The 19,617-nt window shown below is 61.7% G+C and overlaps 2 protein-coding genes and 1 non-coding gene across 4 annotated transcripts in view; 1 reads left to right on the forward strand and 2 right to left on the reverse strand.

Moving 5' to 3' along the window:
- BRD3 (bromodomain containing 3) overlaps positions 1–3,948 on the reverse strand; it is a 39,947-nt gene extending 35,999 nt beyond the window's left edge. The window contains exon 1 of the mRNA XM_059658441.1: positions 3,829–3,948. The gene's annotated coding sequence lies outside the window, so the exon portion shown is untranslated. The remainder of the gene's footprint in view (positions 1–3,828) is intronic.
- Positions 2,528–16,646, forward strand: WDR5 (WD repeat domain 5). Of its 2 annotated transcripts, XM_059658453.1 has the most exons (14): positions 2,528–2,678; positions 4,988–5,180; positions 5,785–5,893; positions 6,207–6,280; positions 7,080–7,169; positions 7,331–7,420; positions 7,556–7,639; positions 8,989–9,044; positions 10,242–10,288; positions 12,436–12,511; positions 13,040–13,073; positions 13,388–13,462; positions 13,972–14,059; positions 14,929–16,646. In XM_059658453.1, exons 2-14 carry the CDS (start codon positions 5,100–5,102, stop codon positions 15,027–15,029), a joined length of 1,005 nt encoding a protein of 334 aa, XP_059514436.1. In that variant the 5' UTR covers positions 2,528–2,678; positions 4,988–5,099; the 3' UTR covers positions 15,030–16,646. The 2 variants fall into 2 exon arrangements, with proteins under 2 accessions (XP_059514436.1, XP_059514437.1); XM_059658454.1 differs by lacking the exons at positions 2,528–2,678; positions 4,988–5,180 and adding an exon at positions 5,414–5,440.
- Positions 16,647–17,925: 1,279 nt separating this feature from the next.
- On the reverse strand, positions 17,926–18,051 carry LOC132212920 (U6atac minor spliceosomal RNA). The gene has a single exon (XR_009447855.1). It is a non-coding gene; the product is annotated as a U6atac minor spliceosomal RNA (small nuclear RNA).
- Positions 18,052–19,617: the final 1,566 nt, after the last annotated feature.

Consider the following 19,617-nt stretch of genomic DNA (forward strand, 5'->3'; position numbering starts at 1 on the left):
TTTTTTATCCATTCAGCTACCCTACACCTTTTGATTAGAGCATTTAAAACATTTACATTTAGGGTTATTATTGAGAGGTACTTATTTAGAGCCATTTTAGTTCTGTATGGCGAGGTTTCTCTCTCCATCTCTTCTTCTCAGCAATCCCTATAGCATTTCTTGTAATGCTGGCTTGGTGATGATGAACTCCTTTAGCTTTTTTTTTTTTTGTGTGTGTGTGTGTGTGTCTAGGAAGCTCTTTATTTGACCATCTATTTTGAATGATAGCCTTGCTGGATATAGTAATTTTGGTCTCAGATCCTTGCTTTCCATTACTTTGAGTACTTCATGCCATTCCCTTCTGGCCTGTAGAGTTTCTGATGAGAAATCAGGTGTCAGCCTTCTGGAAACTCCTTTGCAGGTAACAGTTTTCTTTCCTCTTGCTGCCTTTAAGATTCTCTCTTTGTCTTTAATTTTGGGCATTTTAATTGTGATGTGTCTGGGCGTGGGTCTGTTTGGGTTCTCCTTGTTTGGGGTTCTCTGTGCCTCCTGAACTTGTGTAACTTTTTCCTTTACCAGGTTAGGGAAGTTTTCCACCATTATCGCTTCAAACAACTCTCTATTCCTTTCTGCCTCGTCTGGCACACCTACTCTCATATTGTTACGTTTCACATTGCCCCACAGCTCCTGTAAGCTGTCCTCCTGTTTTTTTTACTTGTTTCTTCTTTTTGGTTCTCTAATTGAGTGATATTTTCAACTCTGTCTTCTAATTCGCTGATTCAGTCCTCAGCTTCTCCACTCTGCTGTGTATTCCTTCCAATGTGTTCTTATTTGTGTTATGTCATTCTTTATCTCAGGCTGTTCTTTTTTCATAGTTACCGTATCTTTTTTCATACTGTTGACTTTGAGCATTTTTAACATCATTACTCTGAACTCTGTTCAGAAAAACTTCTTCTCTGCTTCCTTTATCTCTTCTTCTGAAGAATTCCCTAGTTCTATCATTTTGGCTGGCTGTTCGGGTTTGTGACTATGTTTTAGGTAGATCCTCTCTACATCTCTCCATCTCTAGTGCAGGACGGTGTTAAAGGCTGTTTCTGACTACAGTGGGGCCTTGACTTACGAGTTTAATTCATTCCGAGACCGAGCGTGTTAAGGAGCTCGTTAACTCAAATCACTCTATCAACTCAATGCAAAAAATCGGCCGAGAGACAGCTGGTATCTCAAAAAACTCGTTAGTCGGGACACTCGTAAGTCAAGGCCCCACTGTAATTGGGTCAGGCAATAGACTCAAAGCCTCCAGATACCACCTAGACCAGTGGTTCTCAGCCTTGGTCGCACCCTAGAATCACCTGGGATTCCTCCCCAAATCCTAACTTCTGGGCCTCACCCTCCGGAAACCCTGCCTCTTTGTTACGGGGTGGGGGCCACAACATTAGTAACAAAGAAAGAGAATTTCCGGAGGATGAGGCCCAGAAATCAGGATTTTAAAAAGCTTCCCAGGTGATTCCCAGGTGCAGCCAAGGCCGGGAACCACTGACCTAGACTAATGGATTCTGACTTGAATTGCCCCCAGGCAATCGTCCTCAGGGGCGGTGAGAGTTTTTCCAACGGGGTTCGGTAGGTGCCTCTGCCTGGAGGCTCATTGTTACTTTTAATCTCTTAAGTGGCCTCAGGGCAAGGTGTGTGGACTGTCTTCCCCCAGGCAGGGCAGATGTCTCCGTGGGGAAGAAGTCCTCTGCTGTGAGAGGGAATGACTCAGCCCAGGAAACTTGGGGTGTCTGCCCTCTGAGCTCCATCTCCCGAGTCTTTCATCCTGGGTTCTGCTCTCACAGCTCCAGACCACTTCACCCTCCCTCTGCCAGAGCACCAGGTGGGTGGCTGGCTCCACAGGGAATGTTTGTGCCTTGGCCCTTTTAAGAGGGTGCCCGAACTTTCAGCTGCCACTCCCTGGCAGACAGCACCCCAAAAGCTGCTTTTCACAGCTTGTTATGTGGATACCCTCCTCAGTTTGGTGCTCTCTGCTGGGGAGCTCAGCTTTGGGATTAGATCCCAGAGTTCTCAGTGTCCCCCCCCCCCCCCCCCCCCCCCCCCCCCCCCCCCGCCCAGCTGAGATATCTCTCTCCCGGACTTCATTTGCCATCTGTTGGTGCCTGGCCAGCCCTTTCGCACCTCTGCCCCTCCTACCAGTCTCTATGCTGTCTCCACCTTGGGTCTTTGGTATCAGGGTTCTCTCCTGTGAGTTTTCCATTGATTATTCAGGAAGCCTTTCTGTATTTCAGTTGTAATTCCAGCTTGTTCCTGGGAGCATGTCCATGCAGCATCCTCCTACTCTGCCGCCATTTTTAATCTCTCCCTGCGGTAGTGTTTTTATACTTCAGTTTCTAGAAAGCGCAGGAGGAGAACGGCCTGCAACCGGTTACCTATGGGGTAAGGCTTTTAAGGAGGAAGCACGCACTATGTACTGTTCCTTTAAGGCGTAGGGCCTGCACAAGGCATTCTGGCCCTCGCCGCTCTCCGTAGCGCCCCTCCGAGAGGCCGGCTTTGTGCGCTGGCCCCGCCCCGACAGTGCTGCGGCCCTTCGCGCACGCGCACCGCCGGCTCCGCGCCGCCTAGTGCTGCTCGGCCCGGCTCCCGCTCAGACGGCGGCCGACGCGACTCTCGGGGCGCTCTGCCCGCTCCCTCCCGCCGCGGCCCCGCAAGTAAGTGGGGGGCGCCTGGGCTGCGGGCACGCGCGGGGGACTGACGCCGTTGCTCCCCAAACCGCCGCCGCCGCACGTGTTCCGGCGGGCCCGGCCTCAGCCCGGTCCCGCGCGCCGGGCCCCTCGATGCAGACGCCCCGCGCGCCCATGCCGCCTCGCCTTCCGGGTACCCGGCCTGCGCCCCTCTTCCCGCCGAGCGCGGGGCCCCTCTCCTCACCGGAGCCTCGCCGCGGAGGTCCCGTCCCCTCCCCCCACGGGCCCCCAGCGGCTCCCGGGACCTCCGGCGCTCACCGGGCGGCCGCTGCCCATGGGCCTAGTGACAAGCCCGCAGCCAGCCAGCAGGTCCCCCCCGTCTGCACGGCGCCTCCAAGAAACACACCCCACGAGCGCCCTGGGCCTGGACGGGCGCGCACCCCGTCTGCCATCCGCTGCGGGCGCGCCCGCACCCCGACCTGCTGCTCGGCCTCAGCCCGAGGCGGCCAGGCCCCGTCTCCCCGAGAGCCCCGGGCCCAGTTTCGGTGGGGTTCGCTGTCGGAAGGGGAGGCCCCCGCGGCGGGCCCCGAGCCGGCGACCCCTTCCGGTCCGGTCCGCCGGGGCCGTCCGGGTGATGTGAAAGGCGCGCCTTCCCGGTCGCTTACCCTCGCACCCGGGTCCGTTCACCGACCCTTTGGCGGGCCCGGCGCTGGACGCTGCCTCCCGGGCGGGCTGGGCGCGGGCGCCGGTGCGGGGAGCGCTGTTCCCGCGGGGCTGGCCACTGGGGTCGCCAGGTTGCCTCCTGTGCCCCCTCGCCCGTGGGCCTGGCCTCTGCCCTGCAGCCGGGAGCACTCGGGGTCGGGGCTTGGCCGCAGGAGGCTAGGGAGCACCTGGGGGCAGGTAGGGTGCCCGGGGGACCAGCGCCAGCGGCCGTTGGTGTCCCCTTTCCCAGACCGCCTTTCCAAGGGGCCAGTCCCTAGCCGGCTTCCCAGTGGCCCCAGGAGTCACCCAGAGTTTAAAAATGCCCCAAATGCCGCGCTTCCTCCCCCCCACCCCTTAGGGAGAAACGTGGGGTCCGGCTGGAAGCCCAGCTGGGTTTTTGCGCGGATGCTTGGCCCGCCCCAGGTGCGAGCGGATTGGGCCGGCGCGGAGGGTTGGGCATCCCTTCTGGCCTCACCTGAGGGCAGCCGGTTTGCCTGGTCAAGCCGCACCTCCTGCTGGGCCTCAGTTTTTATGCTAAAACGCGCTGTTCTGGCCCCTGAAGCGCTCCTTTCTCCTCTCCTGTCTCCGCCGGTTCGGCGCTCCGGCGCCCCTGGAGCCACACTGGCCTCAGCCCCGTGTGGTCTGGCATCCCCCGGGCTGGGCTCTCCGGAAGGGACTTTCTAGCCCTGGTCCTTGCTCCTCCCTCCCGGGACTGGTCCAGCCCAAGTAGCCTTTGCCCACGGCAGCTGAGTGCCAGCACGTTTTCCCCGGCAGGACTGCCCCCCCTCCCCTCCCCCACGCGGGGCAGTGGGCTCCTCGCCGCAGGTGGCCCCCCGTGGCCGCGGGGTGCTCTGCTCAGCTGTGCTGCGTTGTAATGCCTAACCCTCGTGGATGAACACTGAGACCTGCTCTTTTTCTGATGGCTTCCGTTTCGCTTCACTGTGCACACTTCAGTTTTAAGCTCCAAGCAAGAACTCACAGTGCAAACTCCCGATGGTGACTCCAGCTTCCGGGGGTTGGATGGCCATGGTACTTACAAGAACACCCTGGTGGCTCCCCTCCGAGCCCCCTGTCGGTGTGCTTCTGGGAGGGCAGTTCCCATGGTCGTGGTGAGACCTAATGGAGCCAGGCTTTCCCTCCCGCAGCGCCAGCCTCATGCAGACGGTGGCACAGCAGGCAGGGCCGGGGGAGCCCTTGGGTTTGCAGACGTGGCTCTCAGCTATTGCATCCCCGGGTGCATGTGCAGCCTTGGATAAGTCCCCACACCTGTGCATCCAAAGCACAGCCTCTGGTAACCCGGCTGCTTCCCTGACCAGCAGCCTTCAGTGGTTTATAACTTGCAGGGCCCTTTGAAGAAGAGGTTGTGTTTACTGGGCGGGCGGGGCTGCATTCCCACATTCCTGCAGGCCCGCAGGTAACAATAGGGAGCAGCCTTGAAGGAGGGGCCTTTGATCACAGCCAGGCAGGAGCCTGAGGGGGCTCGGTGCTCTGGCAGCCTCTGAAAGCGTTAGGGAGTGAGGGTAACAGGCACCTCCATTTGGAGCAGCAGATCCAGGCTCTGTAAGGTGGTCCAATGGTTTTCATCCTTTTTCCTGGAAATTGCCTTTTAAAATATGGTTTGCTTGCTGGCCTAGGTCCCCCACTGTAGGCTGCGGTAGCCCAGAGTTCTTCCTGCTCTGAGTGTTCTGTGTGGAGCTGTGAACCCATCCGCCTGCATCTCCCTGCTGCCCGGTGGGCCTCGGAGCCATGGCAACGGAGGAGAAGAAGCCGGAGGCAGAGGCTGCCCGAGCGCAGCCCACCCCCTCGTCGTCGGCCACGCAGAGCAAGGCAAGTCCCCGCGGCTCCTGGGGAACTGCAGGGGGCACGGGCTGCAAGATGCTTGGGAATGGCATTGCCGGTCCATCAGGGTGTCTCCCCGCCAGAGAGCTGCTGCCCTTTGTGCTCTGTGACTGGCGGTTTCCAGACCCGTCCCCTGGGGCGGGGCCTTAGCAACAACACAGCTCCTCAGTCCTCCTGTGAGAGTCTAGGGCCCACGCAGCACTGTTCTGCCGCCCCCCTCCCGGGCCGCAGTTCTGATGCCTGGGCAGGTGCAGACCCCTGCAGACCTTTCACCGGGAGCAGCCTTCCGGTTTGCTTGGGGCTGCATGCGGGCGGGCGGGTGCCCACCCGGTTGGCACAGGTGGGTGCTGGTGGTCTGGGTGGGTGGGATTAGGGTGCTGGAGCCGAGGCACTGAGGTGAGGGCTGCAGAAGTAAGAGCTCAGGCTGCTTGTTCAGGTTGAGGTGACATGCAGACAGCTCTGGTAGCCACGCGGTGTGGAGCTCAAGCCGGAGGTCTGAGCTTGACATTCAGTTTTGGGAATCGAATCCAGACTGACGGTTGACTTGATGGTGGTGGGTACTTGTCGCTGATGAGTACTGTTTCTTCACCAGCCTACACCGGTGAAACCAAACTATGCTCTAAAGTTCACCCTGGCCGGCCACACGAAAGCCGTGTCCTCTGTGAAATTCAGCCCGAACGGGGAGTGGCTGGCGAGTTCGTGTAGGTATCAGCGGGGCCTTAGTGGCTGGGAGAAACCGGTGTGTGTGGGGCGGGGAGAAGGGGACTTGCTTTCCGACACCCCTCTGCGTCGGTGCTTCCGCGTTTAACTGAAAGAATCCATTCCCCGTTGAAATCGTGCCCACTGCCACTCTGCATGGCGGTGGGCAGTGGGCAGTGGCCGGGCCGTGGAGAGTGTTGCCTGTTCCGTGTGGGTCGCATTCCTCGGTCCCTCACACTGTTCCCGGGGGCTCAGGTGGGAAAACCCAGATTCCGGACTGTGGATGACTGGCTCTTTGTTACTCCTTTCTTTCAGCTGCAGACAAGCTCATTAAAATTTGGGGCGCCTATGATGGGAAATTCGAGAAAACTATATCTGGTCATAAGCTGGTAGGTATCGGCCCTGCACGCTGCAGTGGCTGCTGGACAGCGTAGCTCCAGCCATCACGTGGGTGGGGCCCCTCTCTCAGGCCTGTGGAGTTATGTTGAGTTTCCCCCCGAATTCTTTTTATTTCTTAAATACGTTTTTTATTGATTTGGGGGAAAGGGATAGAGAGAGAAAGATCGGCTGCCTCCTGCACACCCCGTTTGGGGATGGAGCTAGAACCCGGGTGTGTCCTGACCGGGAGTCACTTGGTTCATGGATCAACGCTCACCCCTGAGCCACATTGGCGGGGCCCCGCCAGGTTCTTTTTGGTAGTTATTTGCATCTGCTCGTTTTTTCAAATACAAGTGGAAGTTTATTTAGAAAAGCCACCAAGGTAGGAAGAGCGAGCCCACTGGTTCACATGGGCTCAGGGAACAAGCTACAGAGGCAAAAGAAGGGCCCATGGAGCTTAGGGGGGAGACATCCCACAACCCAGGGCCTGCCCTCGACCGGGAACTGAACCCGCAACCCTTGTGTGAGAGCTGACACTAACCACTGAGCCACGGGCCAGAGCTGCCACCTCTTGCTTTTATAAGCAAATACTCCTGCGTCCCGGACGAGTTTCTGCCCACGGCGAGGCCTGCAGAGCCGCCGAGAGCATGCTTGTCCTCGGCCGGGCAGGGTCCGCTGTGCTCAGCGCTGGCTGCGGGCGTGGAGAGGGACGAGGGCTGTGTGTCCAGTCGGATGGGAGGCGGATTTGGCTTCTGCAGCTTCATTGTGTTTTGTCCCTCAAGGGGGTGACCCTCTGTCTTTTCTCCCCAGGGGATATCCGATGTGGCCTGGTCCTCAGATTCTAACCTCCTTGTTTCTGCCTCAGACGACAAAACCCTAAAGATATGGGATGTGAGCTCGGTAAGCCAGACGCGGGGTCCCTCCTGGGGAAGCGTGTGAGTGGGGGGGGGCAGCCGGGGCCCGGCGGCCTGGCTCTCCCAGGCGTGCTTCCCAGGTGTGCATCGGTCAGCTTGGCCCCCCGTCAGTCGCTGGAATGATAGTCTGTCAATATTTCATCGTAGGGCAAGTGTCTGAAAACCCTGAAGGGACACAGTAATTATGTCTTTTGCTGTAACTTCAACCCGCAGTCCAACCTCATCGTCTCAGGCTCCGTAAGTGTGCTGGCCTCTTCCGGGTGGGGGTGGGGCACGGAGGTGGCCTGCTGGGGGGCTGGGGGCAGTTGGGGTCCGAAGGTCTGTCCGCTCCTGTCCTCCCTGTGAGTGGCTGGATCTCTGCTTTGCCTGCAGTTCGATGAGAGCGTGAGGATATGGGATGTGAAGACGGGGAAGTGCCTCAAGACCCTGCCTGCGCACTCCGACCCCGTCTCCGCCGTAAGTCCCGCTGACCTGGGAGCCCCAGTCTCCATCGGCACCTGCAGTGCGGGTGGTGACCCTGTAGAATCTCAGTCCTCGGAAGGGCAGGTGGCTGTAGCGTGGGGGAGTGGTGTCCCCAGGCGGAACCTTCCGGTCGGCGCGTTCAGTCCTGGGAAGTGTGACCAGGGTGCAGTGTGAGTTTAGAGTGGAGCCAGTAGCTCTGAGTGGTGGGTGGTGGTTGGGGCGGGTGGGACGGCCCAGTTGCGGTGAGAATCCCCGGTTGTGGTGAGAGCGGTGGGGGTGGGCCCGAGAGCGCCCGTCCTGCTCCGTGGGGTCCGAGCCCTGGCGTCCTGCAGGGGCCAGCGTGTGCCCAGCAGTGCAGTCACACTGCACTCAGGGTTGATGGCTCCATTGAGAGCGTGGCCCCAGGGCTGCCCTGCGCCTCCACCTCACCCTGGAGCGGTCCGTAGCAGGAAGGAAGACAGCCTGTTAAAAGGTGGTATTTGTTGTAAGAAGGCTTATCCTGGGTGACGGCGGCTCAGGACGCAACAGATAGAATAGGGAGGCGTGTGAGCTCCCTCGGACATTGTGACCCGTTGGCACTGGGATTCAATTGGGGCAAAGGAGGAAACCCCAGAGGTGGATCCGTTACAGGAAGGGACGTGTCGGGTTGGAACGTATTTGTGGGAAGGTGTGTCGCCTCCCCCAGCAGAGCTAGACTTTCAGATCAGGTCATTGGGGGCCGGACCGCCGTCAGCCTGGGGCCGTCTGGGTCTCCTTCCTGTGCCCTCTGCAGCGCCAGGCTGCTCAGGCAGCCCCGGGTGTGGTTCCCTGTCCGGGGCCTGGAGCAGTGGTGCGGTGGCGGGGACTGGCGCTCGGATGGCCGTGGGCGGGCACCTGGGTGAGAAGCCAGCAGCGTCCATTCTTAGGAGGCTACTGAATCGGGGGTTCCCCCCCCCCCCGGTGTTTTTTGCTTTTGTAAAGCAATGTCAAGGGAAGTCATTTTTGGCTACGTTGCGTCAGGCTGCCTTCACTGGGGTGTGAGTGGGCGACAGTGACGACTAGAGGCCGGATCCCTGGACAGGACAGGCCCTCAGGAGTGGGCTCCTGTGGCCATGGGCTTACTTTCAGTCCGTTTCCTAGTAAGCGATTCCCTCCTCCAGGCGGACTGCAGGCTGGTCTTTCTGTGGCTCCTCCTCCGTGAAACTCGCTTGAGAGGCCCCAGGGGAAAGCGGTCCTCTGCCCGCCGGTGGGGCGGGCGGCCCAGGAGCCAGCACGGGCAGCACCAGAGGCTGGTCCCGCACTCGGTGGGGCTGCGGGAAGAACCCCGTGTTGCTGGCGTCAAGTCTTTCTCCCCCTCCCCGCAGGTTCACTTCAACCGCGACGGGTCCCTGATCGTGTCCAGCAGCTACGACGGGCTCTGGTGAGTGGAGGTGCTCCCTCCCCTTGGTGACACGTGCTTGTGAGCCGTGGCCCTCGGGTGGCAGCAGCGGGAAGCCGGCGGGCTCTGCCCTCCGGAGCAGTGAGGGCTGCGGACGGGTGGACACCCAGTACAGCCTCGGGGGGCGGGGTGCTGCCAGGCCCACGGCGGGTGTGTGTGGTGCCTCCCCACGAGGCCTGGACCAGACCGAGTGCCTGTGGACACTGACATGGACCGGCCAGGCACCCGGGCCTTGGGCGGGGAAGGCCCGGCTCACGGTGAGGAGTCGGAGCCGGCCTGCCTGGCGTCCACAAGGCTGTCCGTCCCGAGCGGTGACTCCAGACACCCCACCGCAGGCGGCAGAGGGTGGCGGCAGACCGTCGGTGCAGTCTCGGGGATCCTGGTCGTGGAGCTTGGGGGCGTGAAGCCCGTGTGCAGGGTGGAGGCGCAGGAGGGAAGATGCACATGTGGTTCCGGTCAGTGGTCGCCGACCTCACGGACCACCGGTTGGCGACGGCTGGTTTAGATGAACTCTGAGCATCAGGGTGGGTTGGGGGGGCGTGGCATCGCGCGTCTGGGTGTTGGGAGGAGGCTGTCAGTTTGGGGTTAAAACCCTCTGACCCTTCGTCCTCTTCCAGAAACACCTCAGAGTGGCCACTGCAGGCCTGACAGGAGGGGTGGGGAAGGGTGTCGAGCGGGTGGGAAGCCACGGGGACATGGAGGCCCGTGGGACTTAAAGATGGACGTCCACCGGGGAGGGAGGCAGTGATGCCCTCGGTGCTGGCAGGAGCGTGCGCGTGGACGGTGCCAGAGCGGGGGGGCTGGGTGGGCCAGCCCGGTGCCTGTGCGGGAGGCCCCGCTGTGGGGCGGCGGGCCAGCCCGGTGCCTGTGCGGGAGGCCCCGCTGTGGGGCGGCGGGCCAGCCCGGGTGCCTGTGCGGGAGGCCCGCTGTGGGGCGGTGGGCCAGCCACTGCTCCTTGGCGGTCGCCCTGTGGTCGCTGCTGTGGAAGAGGAGCTAGAGCACACGGGTCCGTGGCGTGCACAGCGCCCCCTCTGGTCCCTGGAACGTGCGAGAGAAGCTCCAGCGGCCGAGTGAGCGGACCGCGCGGGGAAGCGTGTTCCCTCTAAAGCTGTTTGATTGAGAACCGCTCGCAGGCCACCTGCTGTGAGTTGCGTCTTCACACCTCGTTTTGCTTTGCAGCCGCATCTGGGACACCGCCTCTGGCCAGTGCCTGAAGACGCTGATCGGTGAGCGCCGCGCGGGCCCTGGGGGGCAGGGCTCTTCTCCCTCGTGCCCACCCTCACCTTCTGAGGTTCTGGGAGCCCCTTCTCTGTCCTGCATCTGCTCCTCGGGGAGGATTTCCCTCCTCTGCCGCCCTCCCATCGCCCACCGCTCCTGCCCGCCTCACCGGGCTGCCCCACCTGTCCTGTGACGGCCTGAGCCCTCTGCCTGTGCCCGGCAGGCCCTGGCTGCCTTCGGCCTCGGGGCCTCTTCCTAGTCCTTCCAGGGGCGCCTTGCCCTCCCGGCGTGCTCAGAGGAGGGGCGTGGAGGAGCCTGGAGCAGAGGCCCTGAGGTCACTGCAGGCGGCATTAGAGGAGGGATGCGCTCTGGGCCAGGGTGTCCTGGAGTGGGAAGACTTGGCCTGGGCTGGCTGGTGGGTGCCGTGGGCGGGCTGCAGGCCTGCTGTGCCTGTGAGCAGGGCGCCATGGGCCCCGCAGGGCCTCGGGCCTGGGAAGGCTCTGGGGAGCAAGTCCGGGGAGCCCGTGCAGCCGGCAGCCACGTGGAGGGGATGGCCACGGGGTTGTGCGCCCCTAAGCGCCTTCCCGAGGCTGCCATGGAAGCATGTGGGGGGTGGGGGTGGGGGAAGGGGAGGCTGCGGGGCAGCTCAGGCCGCCCAGCTCGCCCCCCGCCTGCAGGGCTGGTTCCTGAGGCTCCTGGCTCCTAGGTCCTCGCAGGGGCTGTTCTGTGCGCTGGTGTCAGACTCCTAAGACCCATTCAGGCTGGGCCATGGCCCCTGGGAGGGCCTCACTTTTTTTGTTTTGTTAATCCTCACCCGAGAATATTTTCCCATTGATTTAAAAGATAGGTATTATTGATTTCAGAAGGAAGGGAGAGGGGGAGAGAGAAACATCAGTGATGAGAGAATCGATTGGCTGCCTCCTGTATGGCCCTGATGGGCTCAATCCTGCAACCCGGGCCTGTGCCCTGACCCAGAATCGAGCCAGTGACCCTTTGGTCCTTGGGCCGACGCTCTGACACTGAGCAAAACGGGCCAGGACAGGGGCGTCCTTACTTCCCACAGCGACATCCCGCAGTCCGACATCCCGCAGTCGGACACGGCGTCTCTCCCAGGCGGCCCGGGGCAGCTCTTCTGCTCTCTGTTAACCAGTTACGTTAGCCTTTGATCAGCTCGGCCACCCCGCAGCGGGCGGGAAACTGAGGCCCGAGCGGTTAACCAGCAAAAGGCCAGCAGCACCCCGGAGCCTGGGGAAGGCGGGTAGCGGTTCCCAGTCCCCTTTCTCAGCCGAGGTCTAGGAGGTAGAACCCTCTGGACTGGAGCACACAGTCCCGCTGAGGCTGTGCTCAGGGGCTGGGTTGGGGCTGTCGGTGCCCCTCATCTCGCTGGTGTTACCCACCTGCCTCCTGGCGGGGCCCCGGGACCCAGGGGCTGGCAGCCTCACGCCTTCCCCGTGCCTTTCCAGTGTCTTGGACCAGCGAGCGGCATAGGCCCCAGGTGCCCGGCAGCCAGGCTCGGGTTCTCCAAAGTGGTAATGCCACTCCCCTGGCGCTCGGGACGCCAGCCGCCCCTGCTCCCGCTCCAGGTGCAAGCCCCGGTCCTCTCGCCCTGGCCGGGGAGCACAGCACTCACGTGGCGGAAAGGCCTCCTGTGGGGTCTGGGAGTGCTGACCCCTGCGCTGTCGGGTGATGCTGAGCCCTCGTTGGCTCCTGCCGCGGCCCCAGGGCTGCCGGGGGTCAGACGCAGTGGTGTGGGTGCAATGGTATTTTTCTAGAGGAACTTAGAAATCTTTTGCAAAACTGTCACGAAGACACCTGAGAGCATTCACCCAAATGGTTTGCGTTGTCCTGACACCCCGCCTGGCTGGGCGTGTGGATGTTTCACGTGAGGAAGCTGATGCTGGATGGCTCACTGCCCGTGGGGGGCTGGCAGCCCGAGTCTGCACTGCTGCAGCCCTGTGCTCCCCAAGCCCTCGTGTCAGGGTGATGGCCCCACAGGGGTCCGTGGGCTGGACAGGCACGAGCAGGCTCTCCCGGGGGCACGCGGGGCGGCGGTGTTGGCACCGGTGGCAGCGGCCTCACCTGAGGGTCCTGAGCAGCGAGGGGTGCTTCCTCCCGCCCCTGGCCCGAGCCCCGCCTCAGCCCCTGTTTCCCGCAGACGACGACAACCCGCCGGTGTCCTTCGTGAAGTTCTCCCCGAACGGCAAGTACATCCTGGCGGCGACCTTGGACAAGTGAGTGCTCCCGCCACCCCCAGCTTCCTCCCCGGGGCGGGCCTCCCAGCTGCAGGGCTGGGGGACGGCCGAGCTGCGTCTGGCCCTGCGCCGTTTCCCCCCACACACGCCTGGGAGCAGGTTCCCCGGCAGCCCCTGGTCGCCCTCCAAGGGAGCGCCTTTGGCACGGGCTTTGCTGAGTCCGCGTTGGGGGCCCGGGGCGGGGTGCCTTGCTGAGCCCCCTTGTGGGGGCCTTTCTGCTCCAGGAGGCGGGTGCTCTGCTCAAGTCTGGTTGGGATGTTTCTGGAACTAGGTCCCCCATGTCCCTGTAGCAGGCATGAGGTGACCACCCAGTGGTGTGGGAGCAGCCAGCAGCTTTCTTTCAAAATGTCTTTGAGCTAAATATTTGGGGTTCTTGTGCTGTGCTCTGGGGTGTCCTCAAATCCCGGGGCTCCGTGCACTGCTGGCACCTGCACCTGCGGGTTCCAGCCTGCAGAGGGCGCAGTGACAGCAGCCGGGGAGCGTGTGTGACCCCCTCTTTCCTTCCAGCACCCTGAAACTCTGGGACTACAGCAAAGGGAAGGTAAGCAGCAGAGGCGACCTGCCGGGCCGGGTGTCTGGAGGCCGGGTGGGGTTCTGGGTGATGGCTGAGCTGAGCGGGACCTGGAGCTGGGGGGACTCACAGAGCCATGTTCATTGAGTTGGTTTGGTGCAAATTTCTCCAAGACGTGGGTGTTTGCAGCTGGCACGGCAGCTCTGACCACGTGGGTCTGTGCTGTGGGCATTTGAGTGCTTTTCACAATGACGTTGGGTTGGCCTTAAAGGGCGAGCACTCAGCATTCGGGGATTGTCAGGAGGCAGGGATGCGGGCCTCTGACCGCGCACGTGTCTTTTCAGTGCCTGAAGACGTACACTGGGCACAAGAACGAGAAGTACTGCATATTTGCCAACTTCTCCGTGACGGGGGGGAAGGTGAGTTCTCGCCCTCCTTCCCAGGGCCATCCTGAGAGGCCCCTGTGCACAAAACAATACACAAAAAACTGAAAACAAAGCCACACGCTGTGGAGTTGTGGCCGTCACTCAGAAAGGGGCTGTCATGACTCGGGTGCTCCTGAACCTGCCGGCCCCGTAAGTCGGACCTGGCACAGCTCCCAGGAGTGGTGGGCATGGGCGGGCGTCTGAGTGGTCGCCTAGCGGGCCATGCTGCCCAGAGCCGGGGCCGCCCAGAGCCGGGCCCCAGGCCATGCTGCCTCAGTCCAGGGGAGTGGGACTGAGGAGATGTGACACTCAGCTGAAATGTAAGCGACACAAAACCTACAAAGTGGTAACTGAAGAAAACATTTACATCCCAGATGCCCGTGTGTGTGGCTCTGTTTCTGAGTGGCGCGCGGGAGGGGGGTGAGGACAGCACTCAGTGCGGGAGGGAGGGGTGAGTTCTGGGGCTGTGGGAAACTCCCCTCACCTCGTCCCTATCTGCCCAGTGGATCGTGTCCGGCTCAGAAGACAACCTGGTGTACATCTGGAACCTGCAGACCAAGGAGATTGTGCAGAAGCTGCAGGGCCACACAGGTGAGCTGGCCGGGCCCTGCCGCAGCGAGGCGGGTGTTGTAGTGCTTGGCCCGGGGGACGCTGCCCCTTGGGGAGTGGCTGGCCAGCGCCAGGTCCTGGCTTCCGCCTCTTCCCCTCGGCGGCCTGTCCCGGGAGTGAGGACGCCGCTGTCCATTGCAGGCCCTGCTCCTAGGGCTCTGACCTCCAGGCAGGCCTGTTCCTTAGTACTCGGGGGCCCCTCCACCCCCTCACTGGCTCCTCAGCATTCGGGCTGCCCCTGCCCCAGCTGCCTGTCCCTCCCCCACCCACCTTCTATAGTCAGTAGAGAGTGGTGTGTCCCCTGAGAAGCAGAAGCACCCCCATGTGGCTTAACCCCAGAGGCGGAGAGGCACCGACGTGGCCTGCTCTCCCTGGGGCGTGGCACTCTTTGGGGGCAGCCGGGGCGGACGCGCTGCTCCCGAGGGCGTGGGGGAAGGTCAAGTTCGGGGTTTCAGCCTTTGTAAATCCAGGGCATCGAGCTGCCGAGCCTGGTGCCCGCTGCTGTGATGGCACGGACTTGCCTCCTGTGACAGCAGCCCTGAGGGCTTAGCCAGGCGGGCGGGAGGGTGGGCGTGGGCTCGGCCCCACTGAGGGTGTTGTCCAGGCAGAGACCACCTGTGACCCAGCCTGGTGTGGCCTCTGCCCGCAGCGCCTGGTCCCCCTCAGGCCTGTCGTCCCCTTGCAGGCGGACTGGCGCTCAGGCGCTGCCTTGCAGGCTCCCCGCCCAGGTGCCCGAGGCTGTTGCAGGGACAGGCTGTGGATCCGGGGTCAGCGCTGGGCGGGGAGCGGCCCTGGGGCTGTTGCCGGTCCCTGTGCAGGGCGGGAGCGTGTGGACCGTCTCTTGTTTGCAGACGTGGTGATCTCGACGGCGTGCCATCCGACGGAGAACATCATCGCCTCGGCCGCGCTGGAGAACGACAAGACCATCAAGCTCTGGAAGAGCGACTGCTAGGCGCGGCCGCGATGACCCGAAGGGCAGGGCGGAGCCTGGGGTTCCCCTGATCCAGGCTGGGGGTCGGGGCGGGGCCTGGACCCCTCTGAGGACCATTAGGCCAAGGGGGAGAGTTCCCACCAGAAAGTTCTAGAGGTGACATTGCCGATTCCTCTCACTGGGAAGAGTTCCTAGTCTATTGTGTTCCGTCAACAAAACTTTTCATTTTTTATGACAGAAGGTGAGGTGAAGTTGAGTTTGTCGCGGTGTTTTCCCAGTAAGCGTTCTGTACTGTTTTTGATGTTTTATTGCCCTTGCCAGCGCTGTGACCAGTCGCCTCGGCTCTCTGCCCGCTCCGCAGGTCCTGGCTGGCAGCAGGCACTGCCCGACCCGGTCCCGCTGCCGCCAGCCCTGCCTGTAGTGGTTCCCCGTGTGGTTGTCTGGAACCCAGACCCTGTGAGGCCGTGTCTGTGAACCCTCGTGCTCAGGCGCCCGGTGCTGGTGTGTGGGAGTCCACACAGCACGCCGCGCCGCAGGCAGGAAGCAGGCGGGCCCTGGCAGCGGGCTCCCGGCAGCTCCTCTCCCTCCTGTTGGCACATGCGTGGGCTTGGTCAAGGCCGGGACGGGGCCCTGCGCTGAACACTGTGCACGGGGCGGGGACGAGCTCTCGGGGAGGGCCTAGTTGAGACGGAGCCCGGCCCTGAAACGTCCTGCTGAACGTTACAGATGGCTCTCCGGCAGCTGGGGTGCAGGAGGCCCTGGAACCTCGGTTCCGGGTGCAGGCTCTGCTCCGAGGGACCAGCTGGTGGCTCTCCTCTGTTGCCGGCCTAAGGACCGGCAGGTTTCTTGGAGTCCTTGGCGGCAGGGAGCAGGGTGGCATCCGCCTGCCTGGCCCTCCCGGCCCGCCAAGCCTGGGCAGCGGTGGGCGTGAGGGCAGGACTGCAGGGCAGTTTGTGGCAGTGGCTGGCTCCTGGGGACCCCTGCATGTAGCAAGGCCCCCCTGGGTTCGAACCCAGTCTGCAGCACTGAGGCCTTCGGTGGAGGCGTGAGGGAGGTGCGGACCCACCGGGGCTGGGTGAGCAGGCAGCTGAAGTCCATCCACAGCCTGGGTCTCAGCCCCTGCTCTCCTGAGCCCTGGCCCTGGTTCTGGGGTTCGGGACGGTGCCAAGTGGTGGATGAAGCTTGTAGGGCCTGGAGTTGATGGGCTGTGAGGAAGTGGGGGCCACCCTCACAGGCCTCCTGGGAACCCCCTGGTGGCCACTGTGGCACCGGGGGAGGGTGACAGCCCTGAGGGCACCTTGGGCGGCGGCTGCCACAGACCGTCCTTGGAAGTAGATGTGCTCCTGGCTTGTCTGTCTTTGGGACAAACGGCCACAGGGAGAGGGTGCATCGCTCGGGCGCCCCCCGCTCAGAGTGTCCTGATAGGAGAGCGGAGGCTGCGGGGACTTGGCTGGCGGTTCCCGGGAGAGTTCGCTCCTTGTTTTGTTGGTTCTGGTGTTGGTTTGCCCCCGGGAGGAGGGGTGTGTGCGGAGCACCGTATCCTGAATATAGTGTATTTTTTCTACATTGGAATTCTCTGTTGTAGATTTATGTAAAAATGCATTCACTTTTTGGAAATAAAGATTTTCATGTCTTGTATTTTTGTCCCCTGAGAATTTTTTACCTTCATGTGTAGCTGTTATGGGGGTAGAATTGATGTGGCCCTGTTACCGCTGGGGCCTCAGGCAAAAGTTCATGGTTTTTAAAAAATTAGCCTGTACGACCATGAAGGTTGTCACGGGACTTCACCACGAGGGATAGTGGGACCCTCACGTCCAGTCCTCCAGCTCCGGAGACAGCGCCTCTGCTGTCTGTGCCCCTGCCCGTTAGTTAGTGCAAGCCCCAGGGGTTTCATTCTCTAGGCAGCAAATACATAGAATCTAAAAGAGATTTCTTTATAAAAAATATATTGACTGCCTCCTGCCGCCGCCCCCACTGGGGATCGAGCCTGCAACCAAATTGAACAGAGACCTCCTGGTTCATAGGTCAACGCTCGGCCACTGAGCGCACTAGCTGGGCTAAAATAAACTCTTCCAGAACCTTATCACATACCATCGTCACACACCTAAAATAGTCTTCAGTCAAGTATTCGCTATCCAGGTTTCTCAGTTGCCTTAATACCTTAGAAAAAAGAATGTATGTCCGCATGCCTCACAAAAACAAAAGGAACAAAAAGCAAACGGCCGTGTGCCCGGACACGTTCACAACATGGTGTCAGCTGCCCCCGTGAGGCCTGCCTGTGTGTGGTGGTGGATCTCCAGCTCGGGGTCCCTCCCCTGACCAGGAGGGGAGGGCTCGCCTGCAGGCCCGTGGCTGCGCTGGTCACCCTGCCCCTGCCGCCCAGAAGCTCCGTGGCTGGAATTGTCACCACCAATTCAGAATTCAAACACCAACCTACATAGGAAACACAAAGCAACCAGAAGTATGTATACACATGTCCGTGTACACATGCTGAAGTGAATTTGCAAATGGATTCAAAACTGGCAGGAGTGGTGGAAACCCACCGGGCAACAGTCATTTCCCCTGGCACAGCTGTGGCGTCTCTGTAGGTGTCGCCCAGCTCCCTGTATGTTGGGCAATGGCTGAGACACCAGAGGCAGAGGGCCTGCACCGAGGGCACCAGCGAGCCCTCTTATTTTTTTGGCCCAAGTCAAGGTGGCAGTTCTTCCTGGCAGACGAACTACCCCATCCAAAGGCTGGTGTGCACGAAGGAGGGACGTCCGGAGGCAGTGTGCTCATGTCAGTGGAATGACACGCAGCTCAAAGAGCAAAGCAGTCACGTGTCTGTGCACCACCCATGGGTGCATCACCACAGGCCTGTGCACGCAGGTAGGTCTGTTAGTCACATGGTCCACTGTGCTCGGGGCAGAAGAAAAGTAAAAAACAGTGGTTAGATGCCACGAAGTAGGTGGCAATGCCTTAACCGTATGCGTGTTGTTAGGCCCGAGAGCCTCTTCCATCCTTGTCAAGGGGAGTGCTAACCTTCTCTCCTTTCATACAACACGAATGAGGCATGGCGTCGATGGCTATTTAAAGCCCTCCATTTCCATCACTTTTCGGTCATGGTGACTTTATGTACATGCCTCAGAGATACGAGAGAGAGCACTCACATCCTACAGGGAGCACACTGTCTACACTAAAACCGCCCATATTCGTTTTAGCGTGTGGAAAACCTCTTTTTTTCGTGCTCTAATATATGCATAAGTACAGCCAATCAAAGGCTGAGAGGAACACCCGGAAGTCCCGCGTCCTACATCAAACTAGATTCCCCCGGAAACAAAACAGCAACACGACTCTCGAACGGTCGGGAACTGGCTCGGAATTTTCTGCGGAAATGGAAGTGGTTTGTAGCGAATCAGAGGACGAGGAAGGAAGCTCGGCTCCATGGACTTCCGGACGCGGCCCAGCGCTTGGAACTGTGGGTGTTCGGGGCGCTGGGACGTGAGGCACGTCGCCCGCCCGCGCTCCGCGCCCGCCCTTCTCAGCTTCTGCGCATGCCCGGCGCTGTCTTGGGGCCTTGGGTTCGAGCCGCAGCCGGGTCAGTGCGCGGAGCTGGCCCCCGCTTCTCCCGCCCGCCCTTTCCTCGGGGTTTTAAGATTTAAATCCGATGCTTCGGGTGCTGGCCGTGCCGTAGGGGAGACGGCGGGCCGCACGGCTCCCGCCTGCCTCTTTCGCGCGAGCCGCGGCCCATCCCCAGGCGGCGAGGCGGGGCCTCCCGACGGCGGCGGGCGCGCGTCCCCGGGCGGCCCGCGTGTGCTGCGGTGCGTGCGGCCGCGGGAGACTGGCGTGTGCGCGCAGGACGTGCATGCGTGCGTGCACGTGTGTGCATGTACCTGTGCACACGTGCGGGCACGCCCACGTGTGCAGAATCCCGTGTCCGTGCACAACTAGGTGTCCACACACGTGTGCATAGACAACACAGAAGGGCCGTGGGCCGCAGGGGTGGCGGAGCGCGCTGGGCGGGCACGTGGGGAGGTCCAGGTGAGCTCGCGAGTGACAGGTGGCGGGCCCCCGGCTGCACAGGAGACCGCCCGCCTTGGCAGGGCTCGTGCGGAGAGAAACGAGGTGAGAGCAGGACGGAGGGCGTCCTGGGGGCCGGAGGCCTGGGCGCCCAAGGGCAGAGGCTGTGAGGAAGGTGGCGCCGGAGTTCTCCCCGAGCACCTACTGTGTGCAAGGCCCGGGGGGCCCTCACAAGTGTCTCACTTCACTCCCACGTCCCACGAGGAAGCGGCCATCGGCACCCCCACTTCACAGCTGAAGCCACAGAGAGGCCAAAGAGGTTGGCTAATTGTGCAAAATCACACTTCCGCCGGGGCAACAGGTGGGTGTGGGCCCGGCTGTGGGTGAGGCCGGGCTGTGGGTGAGGCCCGGCGAGTCTTACATGGGGGCCCCTGATCCCAGTGCCCGCCTCAGGCCTGGGCCCCTGGGATCTGGTCACAGGCGGGGTTCCACGGGGGTGCCGGGTCCCAGCGACGTGTCCTGCCCGTGGCCAGGCCACGATGGGCCTCCCCTTCTTTGGAGCTGCAGCTCCTGGTCCCCATGGGCGTGCACAGAAGGGCCCCAGACCAGG

Source organism: Myotis daubentonii, chromosome 11 (assembly GCF_963259705.1).
Source record: "Myotis daubentonii chromosome 11, mMyoDau2.1, whole genome shotgun sequence".
NCBI lineage: Eukaryota > Metazoa > Chordata > Mammalia > Chiroptera > Vespertilionidae > Myotis > Myotis daubentonii.